Here is a 24,168-nt window from a genome sequence, read left to right as displayed (position 1 = left end):
AGAAACAAGTAATTTTGTTTTATAATTTGTAAATATTAAGTTTGAGCATCAGTTCCCTTTGAAATATTTTTCTTCCACTTCTTGAGGCCACACACATTTACGAAATTGGTTCAGACAAATTCCCTTTTTCATTCTAAATTATTTGCTGTGAAGGGTTATTTTTCTCTTATCTATTATATTAGATACATGGATGTCTCAGAAAATAAAAATTGGGAGGTTTTTTCAATGCACAGCATCCTTATTGGGTAGAAAATGCAGCAACATTTTCTTTGAGTACAACTGTTTGAAAACATTAAGAAAATAATTTATTTTTAAACTTTCTACATACAGAACCGCTCTTGGAGGAACTGGATCAGAGTTTGATCATGCTCTGGTCTGGTGACGTGTGTATGTTGTCTCCGAATCATCCTGAGGGATGTTTCCCAGACTGTCGCCAATAGCCCATTATGCAGCTCTAGTGTGACGTATATAAAAGTGCCGTAATTTATAATGGATTAACCAATTTTTTAATCATAAGATTCAAAAGTATTTTCATCAGGTCTTTCAGTTTTATATAATTCAATAGGGTTGAAGAATTCAATAATTTTAGAATTAATTTAGATCTCATTTATTATTATTAATTAAAAACTATTATTAATAATATGTTATTAATGATAACAATATATTATTAATAATAATAATTAATTATTGATCATGTATAATAAAACATACAGCGAATGAGAAATAAAATATCAGTATATTACAAACTTACTATGATGTATGCTTCAAAACCTAGAAAATGAACCACCAAAACCACAACTTTCAAAATGGTCTTTAACTACATATCATAAGCATTTCTTTTAGTATTTAATAATACTTTAAGACAAATATTAAATAGATCATACAAAAGACTTTGTGCCAAATATTTTGTAAATAAGTATATTTTGAGGTGAAATTTGCATTTTCAGGTATGGGGACATAAAATATGAATGAAAGCACAGGCACCAATAAAAAGAAATCTTCCCTGCAATCTACGGAGGATATTGGGCATCTTAAAGAATTAATTATGAAAATTAAATAAAGCTTACAACCATATTAATAAGTTGTTTATCATTTACAATGGTTTCAAAAAATTTATTTACAACATAGTATAAATCAAAAACTTGTAATTATGATCATTAAAGAAATATATCACGAAGTAGAATGCTCTCTATTCATATTCAAGATACAAATTAGAATTATTTCTTGAGCTTACATGTTTTTTTTTAGTTATGTTAAAAAATGAAAGATAATGCTTTATTTAGAGTATTTCTTAAGGGCAAAAAAACAACAACTATAATATATATTCAAAACAATAAATAAATAATGACTAAACTAAATCTACATTGAAATAAAATTGATTAACTTAAATCACAAATATATGTCAGTTTTTATAAATAAAGAAAACATATGACAAAATGCGTTAGCACTTAACACATGCATTTTATATTTGCTTTGAAATTACGAGAATACTGTAGCGAATAGTTGAATAATAAATTTATCATTTCTATCATGTTTTCATTCATGCTATTGTTTAAACATCTGTTTAATGATAATAATGTTTACAATTGAAAAAAAAAATTATGGTTTATTACATATTATGGTATATTACATATTAAATAATATTGCAATTGAAAAAAAAATGGTATTTATTAGGCACTTTAATTATATTTTTCATACATTATACAATTCAATACAATATTGAACATACGATTTCACTTATCATTTAACAAAACAAAGATTCAGGAGACTAGAAATAAAAAAAATCTACTAATCAGCTAGGTGCAATGCACAAAAACAGTTCAAAAACTATATTTTACATAATATTGTATTTGTGTACATATAACTGCACAATTCACGTTACAAAAAGGCGTAACAAAATATGAAGTTCATATGATGAAGCATGGCAGAGAGATCTGTGTAGGAGAGATTTCAAAAAATATTATGAGCACTGTTTTTTGCACAATGAAAGTTAGTGAGTAACATTGCCATTCTGAACATGTTTTGTAGTTTTTTCAACAGACATAGTGCTATAACAGGCATCCAAATAAGCCCAAGTGATTTCAGACACTAAAGAACGATCAGGAATTTGCTGTGCCATGCCATATATAGCAGCCTACAAAGAAACACAATATAAATTTACATAAGTTTATTTACAAAGGTGATAATACCAATTTAAGTCTAAAGTGACACAGAAAAAATGCATAAAATTGTAAAAAACTTTCTTTCTTTTATTAATTAATATTGAAACATGAGATCAGTGATGATTATTGTCATCATGACTTTCTGAATAAAGAAATTCATTTCAGTAATATCTTGGAAACCATTATTATTTTAACAAAAACATAACTATGTAATTTAGGAGCATAGCAATATTGAATATAAAAAGGCGTGCTTATCCCTGTAGTCTAGGAGTGCCTTTTGTGAGTGTACAAGGTCAGTTTTTTGTTGCTAAGCTTAATTACGTGAAATTACCAAATTACAAACATGTTCTTTAATAATGTACTGTAAAGTAGATAAATGACAGATACCAGCAGTACATTTTATTTACATACTTTATTCATTTAAGTTTTTTGTTGTTTAAACGTGATTTATTGGAGTGATTATGAGTTAGTTCAGTTAAAAAGTTTTGATGTTTTAACATTGTATTGGTAAAAGCAGAAAAATGTGATGTCTACAAGACCTAACTATTACACAATGCTCTAGCAAAAATTAAATCTCTCCTATTTACTATAAACATATATCACATGCTCATTTCAAAGAGCCATCATAAAGCATGTGATTTCAAAACATATTTTTCCCCTCATGTTTAGAACAGTGAAACCTCCAGGAAATACCACCACTGTTTACGAACACTTTTAGGAGGCATGGAATTTTTTCCATAGATTTTGTGTTGAGGCAAACCTAAAAGAGAGAACATTAAAACCTTTCCGAGCAACTGGGCAAACATCTGCACCAAATATGGAAAAGATCAATTAAGGAAACACGAAAAAATGTCAAACAAAAAATTTAACGAAACAAATGAATAGATTGAATGTATTCAAAATATTTGTATGAGACTCTATACATTAATTATTCAAAATATTCAATAATTAATATATTCAAAAATTAATTATTCAAAATATTCAATAATTAGTATATTCAAAAATTAATTATTCAAAATATTCAATAATTAATATATTCAAAAATTAATTATTAAAAATTAATAATTCAAAAATTAATAATTCAATAATTAAAAGAATAATTAATATATTCAAAATATTTAGATACCTCTTTTTGACGATACAATCTCATGTTGCACTCAGAGTGCACTAAAAATGATGCTATCAATGATTAACTTTTAGAATTGAAAGTTAAATTTTAAAATAAAGTCATTTTATGAAAAAAAAAGCATCTCAAACAAACAAACCTCTTCTCATTCTTTAAAGCTAACTAATTTTGATGATATAAAATTAAAAGCAAACTTAAACAAAAAACAGAATTGTTTATTTATTTAAAATAGCTTTATCATTCATAATTAGTAAATTTGTTTATACACATAATTATATCAATTAGGATCATTTTTATAGACGCTAAGCTTTATTCATAGATCAGTTTTTTTAGGACGCTAACAGAAGTGGCATTTCCGCAACCAAGAAAACAACACTGACTAAAACTAAAATCGTTTGCAAAAAATCATGTACCTTCGATAATAATTTTGAGGTCAATGATGGTAACCTCTAAGAACAACCCAGCTCCATCAACGACCATTTTACTGTGGAACGGAGAGTGGTCACTCCCAAGAAGCTTTACAGTATATTCAAAAACCACATGAGAGTCATACGGCTCTCATTTTGATTGAAAAGTCTAATCTATATGTCTTTTAAATCTTATGGACATAAAATGCGATTTTGTGCCTAAATTACAGATTTTTAAATGTCCCAGAACAGTACTCCAGATATACGTTAGCTGGGGATGAGCGAGAAAGCGCATAAATGCTCTTCATGTTTGTACGTATGTGAGAGTAGGTACGAAAGGGTTAAGGACTGAATGCTCAAATATCTATTTAGTACTCACTCTTCCAGAGGTAGGAACACCAGGGGTCTTCAATATATCTTTAGTGCATTCTTCCACATCCGACAAAAATCTATCAGCCACACCTTCATAGGTATGTTGCATTGTGAGGCAAATATGAAATGCTGATGGGTACTGGAGCACATTTAAGTTCCAACCTTTCTCTGTTAAAGAGCTTGTCAAACGGTAGACATCAAAGACTTCGGATCCAATTGCTATGACAGACACATCTGGTTTACCAACGATGTGTATTCCTTCTATTTTTCTCAACCTAGACATTTTATTTCAAAGTGAACATAAGAAATCAGTCAGTATTATTGAAGTAACAAAATTTAATGAATACGAGAAAAAGAACTTTAAAAAAAAAAAAAAACAATAAGAAAAATAATTTAAGTTAAAAGTGTATAACTCTGAAAAAAAAATTCAGTTTTTTTTTCAATGGTATACACTTGTAACTCAATGATAGTTTTCAAAAGAAACTAGCATGAAGATTAATAGAGGAAATAGAAGCTATTATATTTACACCAGTACCAGTACTTATTCACGAGCAAACTCATTTCTAAAGAAATTAAGTTGAAAATTTATATAACACTTATAGGGTATATATAGTAAAGACTAAAGAGATAGACGACTAAAGATTTTCAAACAGAAAAACATCATTTAATCAGAGAATGAAGCAATAATTTTAAAAAATACAGGTTTTTTTAGAAAATATAAAAGAAAACTAAAAATATTACTTGATGCATATTTTTTTTAACATGATCATAATCATTACATAATTAAAAACTCACCTTAATTAATATCTTACCACAAGTATTAATTTTATCAACAAAGTTACAAGGATTTTAATAATATAATACTAATATTAAAATTTTCTTTTCCAATATTGGATTAAAATGAAATTATAATTTTGAAAATAAACAATTAAATCTATTTTTAAATTATTTCTTTAGGAAACACTTCTTTTGGCAATTTTTAACTTTATGTGGCCAGGCAGTAATCAACTATTTGCGTGAGCTTGAGCTGCGTCTATTTCTTACATTAATTTACATTTAATTTCAGTTATGAGATAATGGTTGCCTTCATCAATCAGTAATTGAGCGCTCGATACTCTTTCTGTTAGAGTAGAAAGTTTGTCAGGTTTTGCTTGAGGTACATTTCCCCTTCATTCGAAGTTTTTAGGACTTTGTATTTAGCATATGCATGCTTATAAAATTGAATCATTTTTTGAGAGATGTAAATATCCGCCGATATTTCTAAAAAGGCAATTTCTTTAAAAGAAAATATAAAACTGTTTTGCTTAGGCTAAAAAATCTGCTTTCAATTGTTGATTAAGCTGACCTTAGACCTGTTAAAAACTATTTAAAATATCAATATTTTTGTAAAAATAGGATTTATATGACTATTTCAGTAATAAGTGGCTGGGTGGCGCAGTTGGTTTGTCGTTGGCCTCCAGAGCCCAAATCTGCGGGTTCGATCCCCGGTCCAGACTTCGGATTTTCGGGATGCAGAAAATCCTCAGCGGCCATGTCGTATGATTATGCGGCATGTAAAAGATTCCTGGAGTGCCTTATTGGCTCTTGGCATTTCCGGCAAAATTAAATTTCTAGTGCACTTTAGCATCCAATTAGAGTCTCGGTGCTGCCATCTAGTGTGGCAGAAACTAGACGTCCAAATTAACATGGCCAACGGTATCTCACCCATTGTGGTGGTCCTGAAAGAGAGGATACCACTTCTGGAGAACGCACTAGGTCTGCTCATCGGGAAAACTGATTGTGCAGCTCATAGGGAAAAAAAATTTTCAGTAATAAAGGATGTTTTTTAGAATTAAAAAGAAATATTTAAGAAATATAGGATCCACTAGGACTTTAACCCCAATTTGATTCCTAAAGTCGAGATGCTTGGCCTGGCTAGGCCATTTAGGAAGAATGAACAAAAATAAGTGTTTGAAAAAATCATAAATTGAAAACCAATGACTCAGAATAAGACCTCAAAAGAAATGGATAAATAATATCCCAAAAGATATAACTATATAATGGAAATTTCGAATTTGGAAATCCAAAAACGGAGAGGTTTAAAATAACATTATTCTGATTAGCAAAGTAAGGCCCAATACAGGCTGTATGAAAGGTGGTGCTGAAAAAGGAGGATATACTTTTTAAAATTACAAATAAATAAATATTTTTATTAATTGAACTCGAATTCTCACAATTCATATTGATATGTTACATAAATAATGTCATTGCAATAAGACCTAAAAATAAAATACTTTCAAATCAGTGACAGGGCGTCCTAAAAATTATTAACGGTTTGAAAAATTGACCAAGAAAAAAGGAAATATATAAAATTGTATAGTTTGGTGCATTCTGTTTAGAAAACTAAATATTTATTCATCCCTAACTTAAAAATTACATACTAATTTCATCAGAAGATGGCATTGTCACTTCAGAAAAACTTTAAAACTAACAATGATTTCAAAATAACAATCATTAGCGAATAACATGTCACACTCTAAGCACAAAACCAACATATATTCATGCAACATTTCTAGTCAGAATAGTCTGAAATTCAGCAGAAAACATTGTTTTGCAGTTTTTACCATTCAGCAACAATATTTGGGTTGAGGAAATTTGTAAATAATTATGAAACATGGTGAGGATATATATTCTGGTTACAAAATGCAACAAATCGTATATTTCTATTCTTTGTAATTCTTATTAAAATGATTTTTCAAAGCATTGGGTATATTTGAGACACTCAGTATTATGAATTAAATTACAATTCAAATTTTCCAATTTCACCAAATTCAAAACACTTATAAAACATTCAAAAGTATATATATATTACTGTGAATGACTGAAATTTCTAATTATTGTATATATACTTCCTCTGGTATATTTCCACCACTTCCAATATATATTTCCACTGGTGAATGTTGACAGTCACATGGTGTTTTGCTGAATGTCCGAGATATATACTTGGTCTAGTTATGTGCCACTACGAGGTATACATTTGCCCGGGATGACCTATATCAATGTTTTTTTTAAGGTCAAATGCCACTGTCCTGTATGCATTTAAACGATACTTCGAATACTGATGTTTATCCTAATCTGTCCTCAGCAGATATTAAAATATCAAATAATTATAATAATATCAGCGAATAAATCAAAATTAAAATCATATATAATAAATATTTCGGACATTCACCAAAGCAACTATGTAATTGTTGACATTCACCGGTGAGAGTCGCATTCTCTTGGTATCAGTCATTCATGGTAACATATATAATTATTTTGATCAAAAATCTGTTCTAGAAAGTAATTTTTCTAACATTTTGAATGCAATATTAATGCTCTCAGTGTTTATAAAAAATGTTAATAAGAAAGAAAAGAAATAAGAAAAATCAAATTGTTTATTTTTTTTTAAATGAAATTATTATGCCCATATCATTATGTAAGTATCATGCAGTTAGTATTACGTAATTTTACTCTATTGATAACCCTTCAAACATAAAAATTTATTTTTGCCTGGTTTATCTTATTTCACAAAAGAAAATTTAGTTTGTATTTTAAGAAACGCTAAATATCGGGTTGAGTAAAAAGTTTTCCACCAAAAAAAAAAAACAATCTTGTAAAATGATAAATACATAGAAAATCAGCAAACCTAATGAGGATTGTAATCTCCATTCAAATCAACAATAGTCTGCCAACGTTTTGGCAACTTTTCAATCCCTTGTGTGAAGAACTGGGGGGTGCGCGAGACCAGAAAGCAATCAACCTCATTTATGACCTCGTCATTTGAACGGAAGATTGTGCCATCAAGATGCAGCTGCAGATGTGAAAACAGATAGTAATCTGAAGGCGCCATGTCTGGGCTGTATGGTGGATGTTGCATCAAATCCCACTCCAGCACGTAGAAGGTCCAGCCGGTCATTGCACTGACATGTGGCCGGGCGTTATCTTGATGAATTAGAACCACCTTTCTTCTGAACTCGTTTTTTCGTTTTTCGTGAATGACATCGCTAACTTCGATTAGCATATTGCTGTATATTGTACTGTTGATAGCCTGCCCGCTTTTCGGGTACTCCTTGTAGATAATTCCACGACAATCCCACCAGATACATAGAAGGACCTTCCTGTTAGTTAGCGTTCGTCTTGCAACCGAACCTGCTGATGCCCCGGGTGCTGACCACCCTCATTTACGGCTAGTATTGTTGTAGTATACCCATTTTTCATCACAGGTCACAATTCTGCCCAGAATGTTTTCTTTGATCTCTGAGCAGAACCAAATAAGCCGCTTTTCTTTTGCTCTTGTCTTCAGCAGTCAATTTGTGAGGCACCCAGCTGTTAAACTTAAATGTTAGATTTATGCGTTTGAGGGCATTTACTATTGTCTTTTGGCAAACATCAAGCACTAACGCAATGGTTCGTGTTGAAACATTTTTGTCTTGATCAATAATTTGCTTTAATTGGTCACAATCAACCTCAATAGGGCGGCCAGAACGTGGTTCATCTTCAATGTTGAAATTCCCACTATTAAACTTTCGAAACCAAACTTTTACTGTATCATAAGAAACAGTATTGAAACCTAAACTTTCACACATTTTCTTGTGGCATTCAGTTACACAGAGTTTATTTCGGAACTCATAGTACATGATCGTTCTGATCCGCTTACGTGATACCTCCATTTTAAACACTTTTTTGGTGCACAAGATGATAAAGTTTTGACAAACAAATTACACAGTTGTGTAGTTCCAACTTTCAGCCTTAAAATGCAAAAGCCCGTTTCAGAAAAGGTTTACTACCACGGGAATGGCTGCTGCTGGCACGGAGGTATCTCCCCTTGGCGGAAAACTTTTTACTCAACCCGATATTTAATAAACTATGAAAAATAGTTGCATGGTTGCTTTAGCAGTTGAATTTGAGTTATGGTTCTCAGCAATGTTGAGAACAGCTTATCACAGATCTATATAGAACACAATATATATGTTACTGTGAATGGCCAAAATTGGTGGTCGCTGACAATCACATAGTCGCTTTGGTGAAAGTCTGAAATATATACTAGGTCTAGTTAAGTGCCACATTCCGGTACTCCGAACACAGATGTTTTTCCTAATCTATCCTCAGCAGATATTAAAATATTGAATAAATATAATAATATCAACGAATAAATTAATATCAAAATGGATATTTCGGACATTTACTAAAGTGACTATGTGATTGTTGACATTCACCGGTGAAAGTTGACAATCACCAATTTCGGTCATTCAAGGTAAAATATACACTGGATACACTTGGTTCTTCTTCTAAAAATCAAATAAAAGAGATAGTTAAATAATAAAATTTAGGATTTAAGTAACATTAATTTCAGAGAAAAACTTGCATTTAACATTCCAATTTTTAAAGTATATTTGTTGAAAACCAAAAATCTTGTTCAAACTTTAGAAAGGAGAAAAAAAGAATACATGATGCAATATTTAATAAACAAAATAATTAGATTTCAACCACAATTATGCATTTGAATGACAATCAAAAGTAAATAAATAAATGCATTATCAGAAATCTGCTCTAGAAAGCAATTATTCTAAGATATTTTGAATGTTATAATGATGCTCTAAAAATATTATAATTTTGTTTTACAGTTTTTTTTTAAAGAACCGATGCCAATTTGAAAACAACTAAACAGAGTAAAGAGAAAAAAAAAATACCCTTTTTCAATGTATTTAGCAACAGACATTATCTTCCTTGTGCATTCAATGTAATTTTCTTCTCCGTGATATAAAAGAGATGCCCAGCATGTTGCGATTAGTCCACCTGAACGGCTTCCTACGAAATATATTTAAAAATTACCATCGCGTCTTTTTCGAAAATAAAAAGCATTAATTAATGAATAAGGTTTTAAGATTTTTTAGAATTAATTTATATATTTATGAAATAAAAAGAAGAAATTTATCTTCAAAATATAATATTTTAATTTCAATTAAAATTGGGTAATTTTTTTCAACATTATTTTGGGAAGCCTGATTGATAAAAATTTCTATAAATCCAAAGACTATAAGATATTCTGCATTAAAAATAACAAAATCATATCATTTCATTGACATATTTAAAGTTAAATTATTCAATAAAAAAGGATCCAACTACCATGTTATGTGTTTTGTTAAATCTGCTTACAAAAGAAATTTTTGCTCAGCTGATATGAACTTTTGGTATATAAATTTAAAAGTACACTGGGGCCAAATTTAAAAAAAAATGGGCTGTGCAGAAAAAAAAAATTGACACAGTAATAATCTTTTTAATTTTGAAGTAAAAAATTATATTGTTGCATGATTCTTGCATTATGAAAAATTGTGCATGTCGTAATCACATCATATTAAAGAATCGAAATGTTAAAAACTGTGAAAAAATTTGTTGCCATAGCTGGGTGCCACAAATTTTCGTAACATCATGTAGATTTATGGTTTAGTACTACGAATATTGTGGCACATAGAAGGTATCAACTCTACCTGTTTTCTTTTGTATATATTTAACTGTTTTTTTTCTTCATATTGTTTGATACAAAAACAGTGTATCAGGAAAGAATTTTTTTCTTCCAAATTTGCAGGGCTGGAAGTCCAGAATATGAAAATTAAGGACTAAATTGTCTCCAAATTTAAGGACGATGATTATCTAATGGGAGCAATTTCTAGGAGACCAACACGGATTCGCAGATACACAATTGGTAATAGTTTTAGTAGTTTCTGCACTTAAGTAAAAAAAGAAACATTTTTAAGAAAACTCAGATTTTTTTTTACATATATAAAAAAAGTGTGAAAAAATAACATAAATACGGAGAATCGTTAAATAGTCGCGAAATTCGAGGATTCTCTCATAAAAATCAGTAGAGTATGATAGAGGGAGAAAAGAGAGATTAGAACTTTTTTTATATCTCTCCCACATTGAATGTTCAATACCATCAAGTCAAAGGTCTCTAACAATGGAAGTAAACTAGTACCATACTTGACATGCAATAAAAACTTAGGCGTTCATTTTGTTATATACTTTATTTCATGGCATATAACAAAATTTCTGAATTTGAAATTTCTGCAATTTTTTTTTCAAGTGGATAATATTTATTTTTGCTGTTAACTTGGAATACTAATAACAAAAATTTGGAAAATACAAAAATATCAGGACATTTATTGAAATTTTTAATAATTAAGGACATTTAAGGAAACTCTCTTTTTTATAAGGAAATTAAGGACAACTTTGAGTCCTGAATTAGTTTCTCAGCAAAAACATTAGAAGATTAAATATGGTTCTTGCAGGTACAGTTTTCAAAACCCAAACAGCACTAATACTAATAAGAATAAAAAACTGAAAAAGTACCTGACAAGTTAGGTGTGCCATAAATTCCACCAGGCCAATTAGGTTGGACAGAGAATTGATGGTGTCTATATTTCTTTTCTTTGTAAAGAATAACAGAAGTACCTTTAGGAGCATAGCCATACTGAAATAAGTAATGAAATATTAAGGCATGAGCTTCTTATGGCATGATATAAGACAATTGAATATTAAATAAAAATCCTAATAAAAAATGAGAGACCTGGCAACAGTATGTCTATAAACTCAGGACATGTTTGGAACAACCGCACAGTAAAAGACAAAAGAAAAATCAACGTATGTGAGAACAAATTCAAAATTGAGATTTTCATATATTTGGCACTTCTGTATGATAAGCTTCTTATTGCAAAAGATTTTCTTCTTAATTAAATATTGTTTTATCAGTTTTTTAAAATTCTATTTCAGTGTTCACAGCATTAGAAGCAATAGAAAGAAAATAGATGTCAAGCCACGAAATCTACTGTGAGGTATTTACATTGATTTTTCATTTGCACAGCAGAGTTGTTCTCTCAAATTCGAAATATGAGGAAGAGCTCGGCAAGTGCATTAGATGTCTATATCTTTCTTAAGAGCTGCAGTGGCTCAGGGGATAGAGCGTTCACCTTCCAATGAAGTGAACCGGGTTCGAATCCCAAATATGGCTGGTCAATACGAATTCTGCTTCCGGCTCGCAAGGACCACAATGCCGACGTAAAATATCCTCAGTGGTAGATGGATCATGGGTTAGAATCCCTTTGCCATTAGGCTAACCGTGGAAGGTTTTACTCTCCATGTAATGGAAATGTGGTTTTGTTCCACAAAAAAAGTTCTCCGCAAAGGCAAATTTCTCTCAATACTTCCTCCAGGAGTTCCCTTGCCTTCTGGATTGGGTTCAAAATGACAAGGCTACAGATTTGAACATTGGTAGCTGTAAACTTAAAATTGGGTCAGCTGTTCAACGACGGTTACATTGTATTATATCTTCTATAAGGAGCAAAGAGAGTCATGAGTGACATTAATACTTTGGAGATGCTTACATAGGCAGTCTTGGGCAAATATAAAATGGAACATTATGACAGAGTTCTTATTATTTCTCACTGTGAGTTCTTAGAAAAAGGAGTATTTGAGGACTTTCTGAAAAATAACTTCACGGAATGTTATGTTTGAAAAAACAATGACCTAGTTATATGGCTACCATGACCTAGGCATTACCCTGTACTCCAAAGAGGGTAGGAGCCCATTGAGTCATTTATCATTGTTTGAGAATGAAATAGTACTTTGCAAGCCAGTGGATTGAAGGGTGGCTTTGAAATCTGATAAGAAAATAACTTTTGTAAACATGTCCAGTGATTGTAGCAGTGCTCAGTGAATGATCGTCATCTCTTGTCAAAAGCAGTTGTAAGTGAGCCAATGGGTGTTTAATTAAAAAAAATCTACAGTGCTCATTGAATTACCTGTTCTGGGACCACCAGTACATAAAAAGTAGTAACAACTGTTCACAAATGTATACCAAAATTGAAAAAATAAAGATTTATGTATTTAACTTGTATACTTAAATACATAAGTTAAAACATATAAGAATGAATGAAATTTTAATGATGAGTAACTTTTAATAATAAAGATAAGTTTACAAATTTTATTAGTTTTCTTTTGTTGTAACATTATGGTTTAAATCAAATTATAAAGAATAATTGAACTTATTAATTATTTGGAATAAAAAATAAATAAACTGTACAAATTTTGCTCCAGATCATTTTCTTCTTTATTCAACAATCTAAATTTGTTGAAAACGATTTTATTTTATAAGGTACTACTAATGTAGAAAATAAATTATTTAAATGACTCTTCAGGAAAAAAACAAAATTTTTGAAACTAATAATTATTATTGATCCAAAGGAAGGAGGATAAACTTTATCATCCATAAGCATAGTAATATAAAATATGTGAAAATGACAAAGCTGTTTGTCATAAATTAGTACTATGTAGCACAGCAAATTGAAGAGTTGACAATGCTATAGAGTCAACAGTTCTCGGGAACCAATGTGCAGTTGTCAGAATCCACTGCCTTTTAGTAATCATATAGAAATTGAGTGATGGGGAGTGTTTCGAAGTTATCTCACTTTACCCAATGTTCTGATCTTAGTTTGGGTGATTTTTTTCCTTTTTGAACATCTTAAAAGCAATGCTCACCTTTCCTGCAACTATCCATAAACTAAACTATAAGACTGAGCACTTTAATTCACTAATGTGTGCTGCATCAAGCATTTGGAAGTTTTTATAACAGACCATTAAATGTTAATACCAAGAGGGAGTTCATCTTTCTAAATGCTTTCTGTACAAAGAAACAGTTGGTAATATTCTGTAATGAAAACATAAAATACATATTCCCATAAAAAATATTTTTCCTGTTTATATTTGTGAAAATTATGTATGTTACTTCAAATTTTCCCATTATCCTGCAACATTCTGTAATTCTGTACTCCAATGCAGACAATCTAAATGTTTTTTTTCTGTTACACCACATAAGAGATGAGTCAAAATATGTTAACTGAAAGTAAATATATTTTCTAATAAAAATTTAAATATTGAATACTTATCAGATAACCTAAAATAAGTAACAATGAATACAAATAAGAAACAAATTAGTTGCACAGATTAAAAATTAAATATATACTAGTTATTAGGATGATAAATATTAAGTTTGACACTAGTATATTACTTTATGCGTATCACAGGAAATGCTTGTAACTCCACGAACAGAGAAGTCAAATGCAGGTATTTTGAAACCAGCTTGTTCCATAAAAGGTATTAAAAATCCTCCTAAACAAGCATCCACGTGAACAGGAATAGATTTCTTGTAACCTAACTAGAAAATAATTACACTGAACTAAATTAAATAGTTCCATGAACATATTAATACAAAACAATAAACATTTATCAAATATTAATTTTTTGAAATACGAAAACACATGAAGACAAAGTGAGCAAAATGGTATATGTCAATGAAAACTGATTCTAAGAAAAGCTCACAGACCGGAACCCATTTTCCACAACATGGCTAATCTTCACTGTGTAATAACTCTGGGAGAGAAAATGGATTTTCCACGTTATTGACTGCTCAAACTTAGTAATCCTCAAAATGCAACAGATGGCGATCAAATCATCAGTTTCGTGGAAAATGAACATAAACTGTTTTTCTCTTTTTGATCTTCATACATTATACCAAACCATATACATTATAATAAATCATATACTTTCAAAATCTCAAAGTTGAAGGAACTTTAAAAAAATTTCAAAATCGCAAGTTTTCGAGATAATAAGTTCAAACCTAAATATGTTCTAATAGGTAGAAAAATATATTCTAAAATATTACTCTAAAAAGTAAAATCATGAAACATAAGAATAACTATGATCAAATAAGTATGCAATGATAGTTGACCATAAGCCTAAATACAACAATGATAATTTTATCTTTAAAAGTAAGACAAAAATAATAATGAATTAAACAGAAAATAATTGGTTTATAATGAACTTACATTGTGATTTTTGTGAGAAAATTTATTTTCTATTTCAAAAAAAAAATTCAAAATAGCAAGGTTTTGAGAAGAAACCCTTCAACATAGGAATTCAAATTAACATTGGGTGGATGTGTAATGCCAAGAAGAAAAATATTTTTTTGACATAACAAGGTTTTCGAGATATTGAAGTTCAAGATATTTTATACTATTAGTATACTATTTTTTTTAGTACAGTATGATAATAAAAATTTTGACAAAGTAGGATTCAAGCCATTTTCAAACTATTATTTTTTAATTTTTTTTGCAATAATTTGCTTATTTTTTAAACTTGAGCAAAAACTAAAAAATATTAATCTCTGACAAAATTCTTAACAATTCAAACATTATTTAATTTCTTTTTAAATGCCATAAATAGAAATAATAAAAGAGTGGAGAAATGAAATGGTTGACTTTACCTGTCCAATAGCTTCAATAGGATCTATGCTTCCATGAGGAAAAGCAGGAGCTGATCCAACAAGCTTTAAAATTAAAAACAATCAATTAATATGAGAAATAATCAGATTTCACTTATATTAGACCTCAAGTCTAATTTACGGAAATACAGCACATGTAATTTAAGGCATCTAATTTTCAGAAATAGAGTGCACAAAATAAAAACAGAACCCCTTCATAATAGCTGATCTAGGGATAATCGGATTTCCATTTACTAATGTAATTTCAATGGTGCGAAGAATTACCTTAAAGATGATAATTACTGACAGCCAATCAGAGCCGGATTATACCCTTCGTAGGTCCTAGGCATAGCCGTTTTAGGGGCCCTCCCCTCCTCCCCTCTTTTCAAAATATATGCTAAAATTTTCTTGCAAATTTTTTTTTTTACATTTTTATTAATATAGATTTTAATTTACAAATTTGTTTATCGAACTTTAAGATCAATTTAATTTCGATAGTTATTAAAGATAAACAAGTTTATCTTTAATAACTATCGAAATTAAAGATAAACTTGTGAATATTTTTCCTAACGTTCACATTGCATTAAGAATATATCTGTCGATTCTTGGATCAAATGCAGAAAGATCTTTCTCCAGATCAAAATTATTTGCGTTCAACAATGAATCAAGGTCGTTTGGCATCGCTCGCACTTATGTCTATTGAATACGACATTTTGCGTAGTTTGGAATTCGACAGCATAATACAAGATTTCGTTGAATCCAAAAATCGCAAAAAAGTAATATATTAGATCATAAAATTCTGCAAAATAATTTATTACCGAAAAATATTATATTTTTATTTGTATCTTCATAATGTTGTGCAAAATACACTTGTTGTTTTTAAAGCTAAATTATTTTTGTCAACAAATTTCTTTCTCCCAAGTTTTTCTTAGGCCCCTGAATTTCGTAGGCCCTAGGCACGTGCCTAGTGTGCCTATAGGTTAATCCGGCCCTGCAGCCAATAATATTTTGGGCCACAAAATTAGGTACAGTTCTTGACCATCTGAAAAATATGATCTGAAAAGTTTAGTTAGGAAAGCGGCTGACCCCCATAATGTTAATTTTACTTTTTATCTACCTTGCTATTTTTGGAATTGAAAAAAATATTGCATTCAATTGTGAAACTTATTTATCGAAAGATAATTTCATTCAAAATATAATTGCGTGCCTGAAATTTTTTTTTTGTTCACTGTAAAATCAAAGAATGAAAAAGAACAATTAATTTAAAAACACGTGCTTTACATGGAATTACTAGTTTTACAACTATGTGCAGTTTTTTATATGTTTTAAAATGACTAGTTTTAGAATTGTGCGGAAAAAATTTTATTCGCTTAAATTATTCAAAATAAACAGCAAAATACACTAATTACAAAATTAGCAATGAGAAGTCCAAAATTTTAACAAATGCTCTAGGCATCTAACCTTCATCTTGCCAAGAACCCATCAAAAGAAGGTTTGTTTATTCAGAGAATTTACAATTTTGTGGCTTTTTTTACAACTTTATAGTCTGAGCACATTTAAGGTGAGCCCTTAAACAATTAAGATTGCATCTTAGTAAGCAGCAATCCAATGACTAGATCAAAAGTTATTAAGGTGTTCATTTATTTTCCTTATGTATATGAAAATAATGACAGTACGCAATAGTTGTAAATTAAATAACAGTATATAAAGAAAAAAAATTGGTTTCAGTTTCAAGTATTTAATAAACTTCTAATCAGTAATCTCATATCTAACTTAATTTCTGATTTCATCAATTTCCATTTTTTAATGTTATGTTCCTCGTGTTAAAAAAATAACAAAATAGCATGAATACAAAGTTGCATTTAAGTCAGCATACTGTTTAAACTGGCATTCAGCATATGTGCACTGTTGATATCAAAATAATTTAAATAAGGAAATGTAAATAATTTTAGAAGTTAATTAATATGAAATTTGGAGTAATATAATCATTAACTAGGTAATGTTAAAGTTATAACAACTTCTCTTTTGATTGGAAAAAAAGAATAGAACAGAACCATCTAATACTCAAATGGTAGAAAAATCTAAACATCATCAACAGCCATGCTTTAATTATTGCATCAAAAAACTAAAACATAAGTTAAAGTGCAATGAACATCAGTTTAAAATGAACTCCTACCATGATTGTATTTTTATCTATTGCTTTTTTCATAGCTTTCATGTTGACTTTGGTTGTTTCAGGATCAAATGGAACATGCTTCACTTTGATTTTCAACATATGAGCAGCCTGCAATCACAAATTACAAATAAAATATTAAATTGAAATTCATTTCTAGTTAAAGAATCAACAGAGATTTCAGTGAAAAGTTATTAAAAATTACTACAATATAAACTACATTCATATCTGCATCTGTAGCGTTTCATTTAAAAAAATAAATAAATAAGAGATTGTAGATATATCAATAAGCTATAGTGAAAAAAAAAAAGGCTTTAGGCAATAAATTAGTCTTGTTTGTTCCATTCACTTGAATAGACAATAGAGTTACATTAAAAAAAATAATTTTAATTTTCAATATTTAAAAATAAAATATTTAATATTTCAAACATACTTATTAAACAGAAAAAGGGAAATGTTTTGCTTATACCTTAAAAAATATTTGATATTTGTTGTTATATCCCTTTTAAATAAATGTTATTAGGATTTTCTTTTTATCTATATTCTACATTTAATTTCAAAGGGCAAAAATTATAAAATTACTCACTAAAAATAAAGAAAAATTATATAAAGTTAACTTCAAGAAGAACAATATCAAGATATTTTTTGTTATATGCATAATATGTATAAAATGTGTACAGGAAAAAAACTCAACAATGCATCTTAATTATGTATTTGAACTTTTGCAATATATTTTGAAATATGTTTCACGAATCTTCCAAAAAAATAAATAAATAAAAACCATCCTTAAAAAAGAAAAACTATTTATACACAATGTGGCAATAACATTATATAGCTTAATTGAAAGTTAGTAATGATATATAGCTTGGTAAAAAAAGGTATAATTTTAGAAAAACGTCTTTACTAATTTAATATTGGTCCTAAACCCTACAATTTCAATATTATATCAGTTAAATGAAAATAAAAAAAAACTTAATATAGCTGAATCAAAAATAATAATAATAATTAAATGGAAAAAACTGTAAAGTTAATTTAGATATGAAATATGAGATTCAGTGCAACTGATCTTAATTATTTTATATCACCACTGAAAAATAATGCTAATAGAAATCATTTTAAGCAAAATAAAGCAGAGAGTCTGGATTAAAAGGTGAAATTTAGTTCAATAAATTTTTGTAAGTTTTAAACCTTTCACAGCATAACTATAACAAAAATTAGTTTAAACAGAGCATAATTTATACTGGGGAAATAGCTGTAAATTCAGAGCAAACAATAACACCTATTATAAACTGAACACTAAAAAAATAATACTACAAGCTGAATAATATAGTCACATGGTATTAATAGACATGGGATAAATGCAAATAATATATTATACCACTGAATAAATGAAAATTGAATGAAAAAAAAAATATTAATTTTCAAAAATGTAACTGTACCTTATCAAAGCCTGCATGAGCTGTGATGGGAATAACCCTATAAAGATATAGACATGAGATTTAAAATTAAAAAACAAAACAAAAAAAAACAGATAAATTTATTCTTAAACTTAATAAACATAATGAAAGAAAATGTTATAAAAAGAAGATAGAGGAGTTGCTTAAATAATACTAAGGATACTTTAGACAATAATGAAAAGAATCATTTAATCCATCAAAAAAATCACAAATAAACTTTGAGAAAAATTACAGAAAATGATCAAAATATATCTAATTTCTCCTTAAAAAATTAAGAAATGAAGGAAAAAATGGAAATTATTTAATTCCAAGTTCAATTATTCTAAGTAATTACAATTTATCATAAATTAAGATATCATTTGTGGATCAATTATATAGCTAAAATGTAAGCAAGAACATAGATAGACCACTAAGAAAGTTAAAAAAAAAGGAGTAAAAATACACATGCAATGAAAACTTTTAATGTATAAACTTTTTTAAAAATAAGACAATTTAGTTTCATATGACTAATACCCAAAATTGTATAAGGATTAATTACATAAAAATAACATTCTTAATTTCTCAAGGCTTCTAACACTTCCCACTAATCTTTAATAATATTATTTAGATATGAAGAGCCTGGGGCAATATAATGATAAGCTACTCTTTTTCAAAGAAGGAATTTTTTACATTTTAGTATTGTTTTCAGATAAGTACTTTACAAGTTTTTGGAATTTTTATGACATAATGGCAAAATATTCTGCAACAACTTATTACTTACATGAAAATCATTGAGTTTTGTTAGTTTTGAAATGTGGATTTGAAAATGTTTGTGGATTTGAAAATGTGGCTTATTATCATATTGCCCCAAGCCCTTTATAAAAGCTTGTAAAGAAATTTTCTTTTATAAAATACAGTGTTTTACTCTTTCAATCATGCACAAGTAATAACACACAAATTAAGCAAACATTTTATGACAGTCAATATTAAAACAAAATGCTCAGATTAAGATTAAAATAACTTACATATTTGGATCTCGTATCCCTTTTTCAAATTTAGCATAATCTCTGTAAGCTTTGCAAACTAGAAAAATACTTTCTGTTCCTCCACTTGTAACCTAAGGAAATAAAATATAGATGCATAGTTATAAAACAGTTCAAATTACAGTACATCATTTTGAAAAAATCATTTAATAGAAAAAAATTATAATAATAATAAAAAAGTTAAATAAATAAAAACTAAATGTTTTTAATTTACTCACTGTTCCAACAGATTCAGTAGCTTTGAAAAGAGATGATACCATCTGAACAACTTCAGCTTCCATGATTCGAGAACCAGGGAATACATCGGGGTGTAGAGGGTTAGTATATGCAGTTAAACCATAAACATCTTTCATCAGAGTTCCTAGTTTAGCATCATTTCCCAAGTAAACTGTCCCTGATACATAGCCATCTTTAAATGAATAATGTCCATACGATGAATATTTCTTAATTGTATCAATAATAGCTTCCTATAATGCAAGAAGAAAAATATATTAACACAATACGGTAATAAATTGAAAAATATATTAACACAATAAGGTAATAAATTACATTTCAAATAGCAAAAATTTTATTTTTACATGTACATAGTTTCTCAGTAACATAATGTTAGGATAAGTTTTTTTCTTAACACAAAACAAATATAATAGAATCATTTGTTATACCTTGAGCGATTCATTACATGCCTGATCTCTTTAATAGTTATTTAATCTTTCTCTACATTTACATGACAACTACAATTGCAACTGCTCTAGCTCCTGGCTCATCCACCTTACATTAAATAACAAAACTGATTTAAAAAGTTGGTAAAAATCATGATTTCTTAAAGAAAAGAAAAAAGAAGAAAAAAAAGACTTTTAATTTAAATCTGATTTTTTTAAAATTTAAACCTCAGTTATTTTTTTTTTTTTTTTTACAATTATTAACCAAATTGCTTCATAAAATATACTAAAAATACTTAATATTATTTAAAAATAATATTATAGCTGAAATAGGTTGGTAAAATGTTGAAATTCACATTAAAGTATTAAAAATTAACTAAATAAATAAAGTTATAATTAACTTTATTCAAATTCATTACTCTAATGAATTTTACAGACAGAAGAATCAATTTGTGAATTAGATATCCAATGAAGAGTAAATTAATTTGGATTGTAAAACATTATTTAAAAAAATATTTCAAGCTACTCTAAATTGAACAAATTTTTTTTCATTATTTATGTAAACTAACCACACATAAAGTGTTAAAAACATTGTTTTTTTTTCAATAAATATAAATAAATGACTATGTTTGTAATATGTTCATTATCTACAAATTATTTTATACACACCTAATGAAAGATTATAATTTAAAAGTTTAAGCCACTCTCATCCATTTTTAGTCTTATTTTTTAAAATTTTTAATCTATTTTGATTCGTAAAAATTTACATTACCCTTTCTTACTGTTTAAATTAAACACTGAAAAAAAATCACATCTTAAAGAAAATTAATTTTAACTATATTATGTAAAAAATATTTTAGACTCAATTTTCTTTTTTAAATCAGTTGCTTTGAATATTGATGATTCTTTTTTTAAAAAAATAATGTGATTTAAGTAACAATTTTAATAGGTCAAACTATATCAAATAGGCATTATAATTTGACTCAAGTGATTTAAATCATGATGGCAATTAATCGTGTGATTTAAAGCATGATACCTATTTGATTTTATTTAAAAAGTTATTCCTTCTATTTTGGTTTGATTCCTTCCATTAAACTCAAAATATTGGTTAAATGTATTTTATTATTTGTCAAGCTGTTTCCTTTATTTTTAACATTTTCTAAAAAAAAATATTTATAGACAGAATGAACTTTCATTAAATAATTTAGTAATCAAATCTAAAGAAAACATGTTAAAGTACATTTAATTTTTAATTATTTTTAAAAACAAAATGAAAATATTAAAAAAGTAAAAACTAGGCATAGTTTTGCTCACAAAATTGCATAAATTTTACTTAAACTGAAATATTTCAACTGCAATATTGCTATGTAGCTTAAATTGTAATAATGCACAGATCTATATACGTGAACTTGTAAAAATTACTGTTTCTTGTGATACAAACAACATTAGAAATCAATATGAATGATTAATTTCGCGGAAATTTTTCAAATACTTACTGGTTTATAGGATTGTTTAGGCAACTTTTGGTGATAAACAACATCTATGCCAGCTTGCACCTGTTTTTCAATTTCATCTGTCGTTTCTTTCAATTTTTTTGCAACACCTTGCTTGATGATTGGCAGATGTCTTAAAAAATATAAAACTTGTTGTTTCAGCCCCTCCTCTAAAAATATACAGAAGAAGTTTAAAAAATTAATAGTAAGAAAAAGGAATGACAGACAGAGAGAAAAAATTATAATAACAGGAGAAAAAATAAATTATTCTATGCAGAATTGGTAAAAAAAACATTTAACTCCATTAAAATACTTTCTGCATAAAAGATTCAATTATAAAAAAAAAATAAATAAAAAAAAAAAAAAACATAATAATAATAAATTTGTCTTATCATATCAAATAAATAAAAATTAATTAATAAATGAAAAATATGAAACAAAAATAATTTTAATTAAAATCACTTTTTGTAAGAAAAATTCAAGCAAACAAAATAAAAAGATTTTTATTTGTTGATGAATTTTATTTAAAGTAAGTTAGTTTTTTAAACTTTATCCTAGGAACTTACATTATATAATATTATTATCAGATGAAAATTGGTCAAATTATACTATTTTATAAGTTAAATGTTAACAACTACCTACAATAATTAATTATTAATACTAATATCATTAGTTTAAACAACATCTTGTTATGCAACAAATTAATCAAGAATTTAGTACAAATTTAAATTAATTTTTGATGAATTTTTCAACAATATAAGTACTAGTTAAAATATGTTACTCATTCAATAATAATGATATTATGCAAATTATTATTAAGATATTTCAAATTTGGAATTTTATTAATCCTGCTTTTGAATAAATATCTGAGTTAGATCATAACAAAGGGAAGATTTCTCCACATTCATATTTGCACCAATATTACCACCAAAATAAGTCAGCGGCAAGAAATTAAACAAGTATGGTAAATTTAAGTGCCTTGTGATTTCAGTTGGTACACTTAAGTAAAAGTATTTAAATATCCCATATTCAGAATAGCTAAATAATTAAAATTTAGTTTGATACAACATAACAAGTCATCAAGCAGAGAAATTATGAAAAGTTGTAAATAATCTATGTAACTATATACATATATAAAAATATAGCATACCGTATAAACGTCTACACACATTTCTGAAGTAGACAAACAAAAATGTAGCTACTGCAGTACTGAAGATCAGAAGCCATGGTTCCATATCAACACAAGCATCATTTATGTGGTTTTTAAAACAAGTTAATTTCTGAACAACAACTGTAAACACTTTCTCCAAAATTAATTGAAGATACTCGACATCCATTTTTCTGTAAACAAAGAAAAAGATTTATTTTAACTTCAAATGTAATGACTAAACGTAACAGTTATATAAATAAGAAGATTAAAATTATGTAAGTTGAATAATGATAAAAATCCCATGGAAGAAATTGAATTTAAACAAATTAATCAATATAATTAAAATATTTTTAAAAAACACGAAAAAGCAAAATTATGCATAAAAAATGAGAAGAATAACGAATGAAATAGAAAGAATTACTCGAAATAATCATTCAAAAAGTACCAGTCACTCACAAACGAGCAGGAAAGAAGAAAAAGTATTTTTTTTTTCTTTCTTTAGATCATAATCAATAAATCTTTATAATGAGATAATAATCAATATATCTATCCAATGGTAGATGCTTTGGAGACAGATACACAGAATTTTAATAAACATCAGCAGTTGTTTATTTTCTATCCAAGTACAATCGAACCTAGTTCCCACATCCGTTGATCAAGGAAAAGTTGCGAAATATTTTATCGTCTGCTAAAAAGCTACAGAAACCACAGTTAGAATTAACAATTGATAAAACGCGTTCAAACAGTATTAAAAGTTTAAATTTTCGAACAAACAATAATTTCTATTAGAAGAAATCTGCTGCATATCAGCT

The 24,168-nt window shown here is 27.9% G+C and overlaps 1 protein-coding gene across 2 annotated transcripts; it reads right to left on the bottom strand.

Annotated features, from left to right (window-relative positions):
- Positions 1 to 1,649: 1,649 nt before the first annotated feature.
- On the bottom strand, positions 1,650 to 24,126 carry LOC107455919 (Sphingosine-1-phosphate lyase). 2 transcript variants are annotated; one of them, XM_016073646.3, is made up of 13 exons: positions 23,778 to 24,126; positions 23,357 to 23,547; positions 22,210 to 22,376; positions 20,273 to 20,521; positions 20,037 to 20,128; positions 19,015 to 19,051; positions 17,579 to 17,686; positions 15,406 to 15,468; positions 14,152 to 14,298; positions 11,439 to 11,559; positions 9,779 to 9,896; positions 4,075 to 4,342; positions 1,650 to 2,134 (listed from the first exon to the last, which is right to left on the bottom strand). In XM_016073646.3, exons 2-13 carry the CDS (start codon positions 23,541 to 23,543, stop codon positions 1,991 to 1,993), a joined length of 1,701 nt encoding a protein of 566 aa, XP_015929132.1. In that variant the 5' UTR covers positions 23,544 to 23,547; positions 23,778 to 24,126; the 3' UTR covers positions 1,650 to 1,990. The 2 variants fall into 2 exon arrangements, with proteins under 2 accessions (XP_015929132.1, XP_015929133.1); XM_016073647.3 differs by having other exon boundaries at positions 23,813 to 24,103.
- Positions 24,127 to 24,168: the final 42 nt, after the last annotated feature.

The sequence above is a fragment of the Parasteatoda tepidariorum genome, chromosome 2 (genome assembly GCF_043381705.1).
Source record: "Parasteatoda tepidariorum isolate YZ-2023 chromosome 2, CAS_Ptep_4.0, whole genome shotgun sequence".
Classification (NCBI taxonomy): domain Eukaryota; kingdom Metazoa; phylum Arthropoda; class Arachnida; order Araneae; family Theridiidae; genus Parasteatoda; species Parasteatoda tepidariorum.
This window is presented reverse-complemented; position numbering and strand designations above follow the sequence as displayed.